Below are 12,213 nucleotides of genomic sequence, written 5' to 3' on the forward strand. Positions count from 1 at the left end.
TCAAAGGGTAGCCCTGTTGATCCACAGTAATCTGTATCTCACTATAGGACTCCAAATATCGCTATAAGAGTGCCCCACTTTTCAGTCCGACAGCTCCTCCAATATGATCTAATAAATCAGGGCCTCGACTGGCTGCTTACTTATGGTGTAGTTTGAAAAAACATTGACCTACCTCTAATTGTCAACTAAAACGTATTGCATTCCTCAAATGACTAAACTGAATTTCCCTTTTAGGATCCAATTATACAGCTCCCAGCTTAGGTTGTGCAAAAATGTCCCTCCTGCAGAGATAAAAGGACTGCATAACAATCCTCTAGGTAAGCACTCTGTAACTGGGGCTACTAGCAAGCTACATAAGGTGCCACAAAAGCATAGGAGAGTTGGAAGAGGGTAATCAAAATACCTGCAAGACATTTCACTTTCTACCACTGTATGTACAAACGGATGTGCCTTATGCAAACGTCAGCTAAGATGTTGATTGGTTTCGAGTATTAGGTCAGATTTCTGTAAACGTACTCATTTTTTTAATGTCAAATGCAGACAGAATCCTGGAATGCCCTAATATCTTAACAACTGCTCTTAGTAAAACATGAAATAAAGGCAAGTCACATTTAACTACAAAAGTATATTTTGCTAACTTTTCATGGAATTTCGGGAAATTTTGAGAGAGAAAAAATATGCCATTTTGCCTGCCCTACTCCTGATGTTTCAAAGCAATACAATTGGAAGACTTGAAGGTATGAATTAAGCCGGCTTTCGTAGCTGTGCAAACAATCATGACGAAAACGCTAAAAAGGAGGTGATAAAATATGAAAAATAATTATTTATCTGGAAAGGCCTAACCGAGGGCTCGAAGAAACTAGCAGGTGAAGTACTCAAATTCTAGAAAATTAAGGACCAGATTGAAGTATCTCCAATCATAAACTGGACACAGGTAAGTAGTTTCTTCTTAAGATTTATTGCATCAAGAATCCCATCCATCAACCAGCAGGTCAGGTCTGGTATAAACTGTCCAAGTTTACTTACAAACTATCTCATAGAATGTCATGACCTCAGTCATGACTCATTACATATTCTATAATGACATACCAGGATTCTAGACTAGAAATTTCATGTAGTGAGGAAAGGCAGAAAGCAATTACAGATTACCACACACCTCCCCTCTTTATCTAAACAATTATCTAAAACAAGTATACAAGTACCAAAACATATATGCATAATCAGAAAGATATAATAGTCATTATGTACTAAACATTATACATATTCAGAAAGATATGATGGCCGTTTACTAACTCTAGATGAGCAGCAAATTTCACCCTTTATATTTACCTTTCGTTTAACCACAACAACTCTATTCAGGTTCCAGATACGATGATCTTGAGTTTGTATCACGTTTCTAAACACTTGTATTACCTTTATTGGTTTCATGAATTTAGAAGAGTTTCCCATAAAACCAGGACGTTTTATCATAACCAGATCACCTACCACCACCTTGGTTGTTTTTGCAGCTTTCTTTACATCAACGTAATTCTTCCTTGCATTAGCTTTCTCTTCATCCTTCCTTTTAATTTCAAGATCATCAAATTTACTTTCCCTACCTCTGCTTAATTCATACTTGTTTATCCAACCTGGTTCTACATTAGTATTTGGAACCCTTCCTCTGAATAATAAGAAAGGTGTTTTTCTTGTTGTGGAATGAGGAGACAGCCTATATTCTTCAATCTTCTTCATTACCTCAGACTTCCAGTCTAGGGAATAAGACTTTGGTAAAGAAATAGTTTCTTTAACCACTCGATTGAATCTCTCTACCATCCTGTTGGCCTCAGGATGATAGAGAGAACATGTTTTATTAATGATCCATTTGGATGAAAGAACATTTTCCATCTCCTCAGAAACAAGTTGAACTCCATTGTCCGTTAATACAGATTCAGGAATCCCTTCTTTAAGAAACAAATCTTTCAAGCACTTAATAATATTTTTAGAGTCAATAGTTGATGAAAAGAAACTTTCAGGCCATTGTGAAAACATATCCATAACGACCAATACAAATGTTTGTGAACTATTACTAAGAAGAGGACCCAAAATATCTAAGGCAAAATCTTGCCAAGAGCCAGATGGTCGTCTTCTTAAGACCATGGGTTGAACACGAGACCTTTTAGATTTATCACTTAAAGAACATGTAACACAATCACGTAACATGGGCTCAATTTCCTTATCCATCCCTGGCCACCAATAAGTCATACGTAGTCTCTCTTTACATTTAGATAACCCACCATGTGATGAATACGCCAAATCAATGAGCTCTTTCCTAAGACTACCAGGAGGAATTATTCTTGTACCACGAAAAAACAATCCTTTATCAACGGATAATTAATTTCGCAAAGGCCAACATTTCTTGTTGGCATCTGATCCCTCTTTATTACTCATCCAACCTTTACTAATGAGTTTTATGTCTTCATTCAAAGTCTCATCGCAATGCATTTCATCACACCACTGTTTTTCAGAAATGACATATTGATCAATTGCACAAACACACTCTTCTCCATCTTCAACATCTTCTTTCACTACTTCCGACTTGGGTGTAAGGCGCAACAGGACATCTACTACTTTGCTCTCTAAACCTGGAATATATTTTACAACAAAATTATATTCCTGCAAACCAATCACCCATTTAGTGATCCTACTGGAAATTGAATCCAGCCCCTTTTTGCTAAATATTTCAATCAGAGGTTTATGATCAGTTTGTACTTCAAACTCAACACCCCAAAGAAATAAAAAAAAAAATGTATTGCCCAATATACTGCTGAAGATTCTCTCTCCACCACTGAATATCTTGTCTCAGGGTCTTTGAGGGTACGTGATAAGAACATTATGGTTTGCATTCCACCAGGACCCAGTTGTTGTAAAACGCACCCAAGCCTTTTTCACTGGCATCAGTGATGAGTATAGGCTTAGATTCTGGATTAAAACAACTGAGAGAAGGAGCAGCTTTTAGTTTTTCCTTAATCTTAAGAAATTCTTTCTCACAAGACTCAGACCATTCAAAGTCAACTCCCCTCTTTAAAAAATGTCTCATACTAACCGAGCAATCAGCAACATTTCTCACAAATTTAGCATAGTATTCCACTACACCTAAAAACTTCATGAGTTCACTCTTACATGAGGGTGAACTAATTTCTTGTATGGTATTAATCAAATCAGACTTAGGTTTCACCCCTTGATCTGTGATATTATGACCTAAATAATTTATTGTTTGTTCTAAATCTAAATTTTTCAGCTTTAATAGTCAAGTTGTGATCACATAACTTCCCCAAAGCTTTCCTAAGTCTACTATCATGTTGCGTTTCATCATCACCATATATCAAAATGTCATCCTGATACACATAAACCCCTTGAAGACCATGAAGAATTTTCTCCATAACTCTGGAAGACCGCAGAGGCTGACACCAAACCAAAGGGCATACATTTAAATCTATATGTACCAAAAGGCGTTATGAAGTCCCTACATTTCTCTTCAAGTTCTATTTGATGGTACACTGAGGTGAGATCTATTGTGCTAAAAACTTTAGCACCACCTAACAAAGCTAATAACTCGTGTATATTGGGTAAAGGGTACTTATCAACTACAACACATTTATTTAATTGTCTCAAGTCGATGCATAGCCTCAATTCTCCATTAGATTTTCTTGCTGCTACCACTGGGGCCAACCATTCAGTGCCCTTAACGTCCTCAATTATACCCCAATCTTTAAGTTTGTCAATTTTTTTCTCATGTCATCCCTCACCGCAATAGGTACATTCCTTACTTTGCAACAAACTGGAATAGAGTCTTTCTTAAGCACAATCTTATGTTGATACCCTTTGAGACAACCCAATTAATTCCTGAAACGATTAGGATAATCAGTCTTGACCTTAGAAACAAAGCTACTATCACAACTTTCAGCAATTACAGAGTTCACACACTCTCTTAACTGAATAGGAAGATCAGCATTAGGGTCAAGGTAGACTCCAAGATCGCTTTGATGGATCCAGCTAATAATGCTATCTCCTTTCTTTGAAACATATATCTTTCCTGAGGCTAATCTACCTTTATACTCAATGAGACCCTCGAAATACCCATGTAACTTAATGGGTTCTCCACCATAAGCCAAAGGCTTAATATCAGGTTTTAAAAGATCTAATTTTCCTTTCAGATTTTTCAAGTAAAATTCACCTGAAACAATAGTAATTTTTGCACCAGAATCAAATAATACTCTTGTGCTAGCTCCTTCAACCAAAATATTATCACAGGGACTATTCTTCCTTTTTATTTCCATTCACAACTTGTACAACAATTTGCCCACACTCATAGACATCCGTTCCCGATTCCTTATTCTCGCTATCATATACTTCAACTTCTTTAATTTTATGTACAGGTCTGCTTTTATACAAAGACGTCAAATGGCGTTGCTTCTTTCACTTAGAACAAGTCTGACCCAAGGCCGGACACTTCTTGTCATTTGCTAAGTGTCCTGTTTTACCACATCTAAAACACTTAGCATTGAACCACTTCTCATTAACTCTTTCATTGCTTATTCCTGCTCCTTTGTGTTTATCTTTGAAGGCAAGATCTGTTCTACTTTGTTTTTACATTCTTGAATTTTGTAAACTTTATCAGAATCCTTTTTTAATACTGCAACACATTTATTTCAATGAATGTTCTATCCTCTTTGCCACACCTAGAACCTCATCTAAGGTAGGCTCGTCTCGTAACCACAACTCCTCCCTGACTTTTTCCATACTACATCCAAACATGAATTGATCACGAATTCGATCATCAGTGAGATTGTCAAATTTGCAAGAAGATGCAAGCTTTCTCAAGTATGTAACATATCCTTCCACCGTTTCATCACTACCTTGCACTCTTTTTGCAAACTTATAACGTTCTAGAATTGTGCTCACTTTTGGCAAATAATGCTTCTCTAACTTTTTGATGCATGTTTCATAATCATTGAGGCCATTAGCTTCCTCTCCAGACAAATCAGGTAAATGGTCGAACACATCTTGGCCTTCCGACCCCAAACAGTATAACGAAGATCTTCTTTCAGCACTGAGTGAGGGTCCGCAAACCCTAGCGTACCTTTGAAATACTACCTTACATTTCTTCCATGGAATGGGAGGATCACCTGGAGAACTAAGGAAGAAAGACACAGCAGTAACGTTTTGCATGTTTGTTACAAGAACTCGAAGTTGCGTATATTAGCCTTCTAGTAAACAAAATAGAAACATCAAATCACAAACGTTTATCCTACATAATCATGAAAACAATAAAATCAAGACCAGGAAGAATTCTAAATATTCATGTTAAAACTGAATAAGGAAGTATCCCAAGAGCTGTGCACTAAAAAAAAAATTATCGATGAGTAATATCACAAATAAATTGTCTTGTGTGTATCAGCGTTTAAAGTTTAAAAGCACCATGTCACCTCAGATGTTATGATAAATGTAAAATCAATGAGTCACCTCAAGATATAGAGTGATCCACAAGAGTGCTGTGCGCATCAGCGTGACTGTGATGATCTATCTTCCGTTATGTGCTGTGCGCATCAGCTTGACATAAGGAGATCAGCCTTTCCGTGAGAACTGACACACCTCGATGAATGAGTTTGTGCTGTGCGCATCAGCGTGAAAAGTAATCCGCGATAACAATTAATATCCGAAGAGTCAGTCACAGTCTAAACTGTGCGCATCAGGGTATAACTTCTATGCGCAATGACTAGCTTTTACACCATCTCCTCCCAGACCAAGATGCTTCCACGTTACTCGACGTAATGACGCTTGCTCGCGGACGCGTGAAACCTACGGAGAGCAGTAGAGGAGCTTGAAGGAAGATGGAGAACGTCAGAAATCTAAGCGCTTGGGATTCCAAACACAACTTGACGAAGATGAAGAACGTCAGAGGTCTCCACGCTCAGAATTCCAAACACAATCAACCGGTAACGATCATTGTTTCTTTTAACATTGAAACAGTAAATCCCAAGTGTATAATTTTAAATACAATCAACAGATAACGATCATGTTTCATTAGAATAAAATAACCTCTTCTTCCCTCACTGTCTTCCCTTTTTTTTTTAAATGGAGAGTACTTTTCCACTGTTATCTCCAGTGAAGGGCAAGTAGTAGGGTAAAATGACGTTCGAGGTTTAGACACTAAGCAGCTACCACATAGTTACCAACACAAAATGATTTTTCAAGCTTTGAAAGTTTAAGCAAGTCAAAAGTTATAAATCACACTCCTTCTCATAAGGTAACTAGATAACAAGTAACGGCTGCTGGTAATGAAGATGAAACCTTTTAGGACAAGACACGGAGCATCATAAGTCAATCTAGTTGATAAAATTAAAAATAGATGATAGGATGAGCCCGCATCGACTAAATACCAAGCAAGAAGCAAACACTAAAGTATTTTAGGCAGGGCTTGAGTATTAATGCGGCGAAATGCTCCCATTCCCTTATTCTATTTTTATTTCCAAACTTCTTCTTTAATTTCCAACGAGATTTCTTTTCCTTAATGATCCAAGTGGTAAATATTATCTAGAATTTACCTCAGATTAAATTGTCTTCAAATGGAAATTAAACAAAAATAGCTGATGCTCCTCACCAATCTTCTTTGTTGAGATTCTTTGAGTTGCCGACTACGCCAGTTAAGTATCTCCAATCATAAACTGGACATAGGTAAGTAGTTTCTTCTTAAGATTTATTGCATCAAGAATCCCATCCATCAACCTGCAGGTCAGGTCTGGTATAAACTGTCCAGGTTTACTTACAAACTATCTCCTAGAATGTCATGACCTCAGTCATGACACATTACATATTCTATAATGACATACCAGGATTCTAGACTAGACATTTCATGTAGTGCAGAAAGCAATTACAGATTACCACACAGATGTACTAACGTTTTTTGCGGGCGCAAATAGGTCTTAGACCCGTTTGCGAACGCAAAAACATGTGGCCCATGTACTAATCCTATTTTGTGAGTTGCAAATCAATTTGCGACTCGCTATTAGGAAGGGGCGTTCCAAGGGCGTCCTTTCCTAATTGCGACTCCTGAAGCTGTGTATGACTAAATTGTGGTTGCAAAACAGTCCCAGTTTACCACCCTAAACCGAAGGGTGGTAAACCACCCGCAAACGGGAAGGGGTCCCCAGGGGACCCCTACCCCTTTGTGAGTGGCTCTCAAAATATGCCTGCCCTTAAAAAATGAAACGGAAAAGTCATTTTTTTAAAAATGCATTTCGTTTTCATTTAAGGAAAACGGGCTGCATTAAAAAAAAAAACTGCTTTATTTAAAAGCAGTCCCATACATGGTGGTCTGCTGACCCCAGCAGGCCACCATCCCTGGGAGTGCCAGCCAGTCATAATGGGGTTGCAAATTGCGACAGCCTCATTAATATGCATGAGGCATGCAATTTGCGACCCCATTAGGAATCGCAAACAGTGTGTCAGACACTGTTGCGCATCCCAATTTGTGAGTCGTAAATTGAAAGCCGCAAATGCGACGCAATTTGCGACTCACAAATTGGTGGGTCGTACATCTGGCCCTAAATGTCTTTTGTGAAGTACCAGAGCAGGGGCATTTGGTGGTCCTGTGTGACAGGATCTGAGCCCTCTCATTTTAAGCGCACCAGGGCACCAATGCACGACAAGGCTTCTTAGCCCAGTCCAAAGCTATGATTACAAAGAGACGACCAAGGAAAGAAGAGGATTCCCTTGAGACAAAGCTAAGTGGAGGTTTAGAATACTAAACCTTACAGTGTCAAAGGTACATACAACAGAAACATATGAAAGTTAAAAATTCATTTATTTTGAATAAATTAAAACACACAATAGGGCAAACTAATCTAGATCCCTAAGAATAAAACACAATAAAACAATTCGCTCAATAATGACCCGCACTATCGAGAACAGACAAAATGGGTACAACATAAAAATTGTTGGTTACAACTTGTACATTCCTGCTCCGTGGTTAAACAACCAGTGTTGTACTGCTACGACATCAGCATGTTTACACTCGCCCATTTGCGGTGTTCGTGAAGTCCCAGCTAAGGCAGCTTGTTTTTAGAGTTAGTCCCTTCTGGTCTCTTTCTCCCTCTTGGCTATTTCAGTAATTGTTCGAATGGCACGGGATTCCAATTTTTATGTTGTACCCATAATCTTAGGGATCTAGATTAGTTTGCCCTATTGTGTGTTTTAATTTATTCAAAATAAATGAATGAATAAATGAATTTTTAACTTTCATATGTTTCTGTTGTATGTACCTTTGACACTGTAAGGTTTAGTATTCTAAACCTCCACTTAGCTTTGTCTCAAGGGAATCCTCTTCTTTCCTTGGTTTAACAATCCCAATTCCCTTGGCTGACTCAAGGGGTACCTCTCTTTTTATTACTTACAAAGAGACGACGCCAGTGAGCAATAGGCTCAATTGAATTATTTAAGCACTTTTATGTTTAATAGAAATTGAACAAAAACTAGGTAAATACATAAAACTGTGCGATTACCTTCACTGTGCCTATTTATATCAGAATTTTCAAGAACATACAGATACTCCTGAATAGCTAGGAAGGGGAAAACAGATGCCAAAATAGATCAAATAGATACTTTCTAATGTTTAATAAATATTCCGTACTTCCTGAAATGATAAAATGTTTCAATCTAAGGGAAAATCAGATTATTCATTACACAGAGACAAATGTATGTAAAGAATTGACAAAGCTGAAATATTTTAATAAGAATCAGTTTCAGAGTGTACTATTTGCTTCATTGTGAACCACTCATTTAATTTCTTCACTATTCATTGACTTGATATCTTTATGCAATTGCTTCACGGTGAGGTAAAAAATAAAATAACAAGCATGTTTCTTTTTGGTTCTGTTCTTATTTTGTCAGAATTGAGAAGCAAGACTCCACGGCGGAATGGCTTCAACTGAGTTTGCAACAACCCTGGTACCAAACATTTCAGCCAATCAGACTGAAACATGTGACCTGTACCTGCACAGAAATTCGGCAAAAGTAGGCCTACCCCTGTATTACAGCCTTGTTTTCATCATTGGAAGTTTTGCAAATGGATTGGCTTTAATTGTCATCTATCAAAACAGGAAAAAGATCAACTCCACAACTCTTTATTCAACCAACCTAGTTATTTCTGACCTTCTTTTTGCCACTGCTCTGCCCACACGAATACTATACTATGCCCTGGGATTTGACTGGCCATTCGGCGAGGCATTCTGCAGAATTACTTCTTTCTTCTTTTACATCAACACGTATGCTGGGGTCAATTTCATGACCTGTTTGAGTATTGACCGGTTCTTTGCAGTTGTCCACCCCTTTCGTTACAACAAGCTGCGAAGAGCCAGAAATGCAAAGTTTATCTGCTTCATTGCCTGGTTTATCGTCTTTTTGCAGACCGGTCCTCTCCTGCTCCAGGATATGTCTAAAGATGTAGGCGGACATGTCACATGCATGGAATATCCCAACTTCGAAACAATGTCACACTTGCCGTTGATATTGCTTGCCGCCTGCTTCATTGGATATATTTGTCCCCTTGTGATAATACTGGTCTGTTATGTTCGAATAAGTAATAAGCTTTGCCAAGCAGCGAAGGATAACCCGCTAACCGAAAAATCAGGCTCAAACAAGAAGGCTATTAACACAATCATTTTGGTAATTGTTGTGTTTTTGCTCTGCTTCACGCCCTACCATGCGGCCATCATTCAGCACATGATAAAGAAGCTTGTGCACGAGCCCACCTGCTCGCAGCAGCAGAACTTCCAAATCGCCATCCACACCACGGTGTGCCTGATGAATATGAACAGCTGCCTGGACCCGCTAGTATACTTCTTTGCCTGCAAGGGATATAAGCGTCGCATTATGAAACTGCTGAAGCGGCAGGTCAGCATCTCCGTTTCAAGCGCGGCCAGGCCAACTCCAGATGAGAGCTCGCGGGATGTGGCAGAGACCCATATGATGATGCTTTCAAGCAATGGCAGCAGAAAGTACTAATGTTTCAGGAGTTTGAAATGTTATTTTTTAAATTCTGTAAATACTTCAGAAAGTTGACTAAAAGAAATGGTATTAGTTTAGATTGTCCATAACGAAATGAACGACTGTATGATTGTATTGGGCACCACAGTAGACATATACCTACCACAAGCAGGGGAACTCTTGGGCAAACATACTGCATTGTTCAACAAAGTGTGCATCAAATTAGTTTTTTTACTTCTAGCCAGGAAAATAGAATTATGCTCTAGCTTTATTAATTTTAATAGTAGAATATTTATGTTGCTACTGGTGCCACAGGCACACAACTTCGAATCACTGTAAATAACACAAGCTTCAGCTCTTCGACACATTGGTGCTACTTTCAAGCGACACTGGAAGAAGTGGAGTATAGGTAGACGAGGCACGCAGCTTAATTAAAAACTGTTCTCTCTATATGAAATTAGAGTAATACACACACTCATTGGTATTCAGACACCCTTAAAACATACATTCTCCACTTAGACGCAAGAGGTGATGTAGACTGGGCGTAAGGATGAGCCTCTCGTATGTCATGCACTTCTTCCTGTGGAAACACTGCACTGTAGGCACCTTACTCCAGTTGCAGAAAGAAATGTCAAGTTAAAATACTTTTCATCAAAAAGGGGGTGCCCTAGAAAGATCCCGCCTAGGCAACGAACCTGTAAATATTGTAGCAGGGCTTCAGTGTATAATATGTAGACTGTTCGATGCTTTAATAGGGTCTTATTAGAAAATGCACGAAGTATAACATGTTTTTCTCATAACTTATATGAAAAACATAAAAACTTTTGAAATTCAGCTAAATCAGAATTAGAACACAACTGTCTGATAAAACAAGATTTTAAAGTTATTTGCCATGTAACATGTGCCACATATTAACTGCAAACAACATTGTTTCTAACGCAGACAAAAGAACATCTGACAGGCAAGCAGGAGATGGACAAAGCACAAAATGAGATGTTTTAGCTTATACACTTGTATTATAATTTTAAAGTGTGCAAAACATTTTTAATATGTTGTGGGAAAACGTCCTGGACAAACAGTTGTAGTACCAGAGTAGTGAAATACTGTTATCAGATTCCAAACAGTATAAGTAAGATCGTCACTCTTCCAGTGGCGGCTGGTGACATTTGAAAGTTGTGGGTGGAAAAGTTCAGGATGAGTGCTCGGTGGCAAGTGAGAGCAGCGAGCGAGCCCAAGCGGCATAAGGGGGTTTCAGGGGATGCTTTTGAAAAATAGAGTGGGCAGATTGTGCATTTTCAAGCATATTTGTGAAATCGAGAACGTAAATAAAAGCACTTGTCAAAGTGTAGTTATGACATCAATAAAAAGATTTTATATGATAATGACGTTTGAGTCTTTGGGGGGGGGTTATAGCCATCTGTGCCTCAATGTAGAGGCACTATGTTGCACATAGTTAAGTAGGATCTGTCTCTTACTGGAACTCCACCAATCCTTTCAGAGACTGCGAGCAAAAATAATTCCCCCACAGGTCCACGTGGACCTAAGTGAGACGCTGCAGAGTGTACTGAGAGACACACCTGGGACCAAAAAAGAATCTAAAATGGTACATATCACTGGAAAGAAACTTTCAATATGCACAATACCTCCATGTGGTGACAAACCCATGGCGCAGACATTGTGTGTGCAGTTGCTCAAGTTGCTTTCCCATCTTCTGTGACTGCAGGTCTCCTTGAATCACACAGGGAAATAAAACCACAGCCACTGTCTGCGCATACAGTGGCCAGGGGTTTGGCACCCTTTAATGAGGCTCATGAGAGGAACTATGAGAACGTCTCACCATGAATTAAGCATATATGACTGTGTGATCGTGTGCACTCCCTGTTGCTTCTGTAACCCAGCTTGAAAATGTGCTTGGATAAAGATGTAATCCATAAGATTTCATGAACTCGCTGTTTTTTGCCATCTGTATATAAATGCGTATATCAATTTATTTATTGAAAGAGTTACCAGTGCTAGATGAACTAAGTATTCTACAACACACCACCCTACAAGAGAAAGACTTAACTTTACAAATTCTCAGCTCTCTTAAAATCCAAGCCTAAGGAGAAGGTTCTGACCACATGATCAGTGATGTATCCAGTGTGCCCTGAGCCCTATCGCAAGGAAGGAAAATGCGTCCCTGGTTGAGTA

General features: G+C 38.6%; 2 protein-coding genes across 4 annotated transcripts in view; one reads left to right on the forward strand and one right to left on the reverse strand.

The window, feature by feature from the left end:
• Window positions 1–11,959, forward strand: part of GPR183 (G protein-coupled receptor 183) — an 87,507-nt gene extending 75,548 nt beyond the window's left edge. Inside the window, exons 2-3 of one of the 3 annotated variants that reach the window (XR_015299299.1) lie at window positions 8,929–10,638; window positions 10,710–11,959. Coding sequence is in view for 2 of the 3 variants with exons in the window: in XM_086934377.1 (XP_086790503.1) it covers window positions 8,956–10,041 (1,086 nt within the window). In the remaining variant the exon portion in view is untranslated. Of the gene's footprint in view, window positions 1–5,842; window positions 5,976–8,928 lie in introns of those variants that run through there. The other 2 variants (XM_086934378.1, XM_086934377.1) reach the window with 2 other exon arrangements.
• The window catches only part of UBAC2 (UBA domain containing 2), an 873,507-nt gene that overhangs the window by 636,612 nt on the left and 224,682 nt on the right, over window positions 1–12,213 (reverse strand). The gene's annotated exons all lie outside the window — the stretch shown is intronic.

The sequence above is a fragment of the Lissotriton vulgaris genome, chromosome 8 (genome assembly GCF_964263255.1).
Source record: "Lissotriton vulgaris chromosome 8, aLisVul1.2, whole genome shotgun sequence".
NCBI lineage: Eukaryota > Metazoa > Chordata > Amphibia > Caudata > Salamandridae > Lissotriton > Lissotriton vulgaris.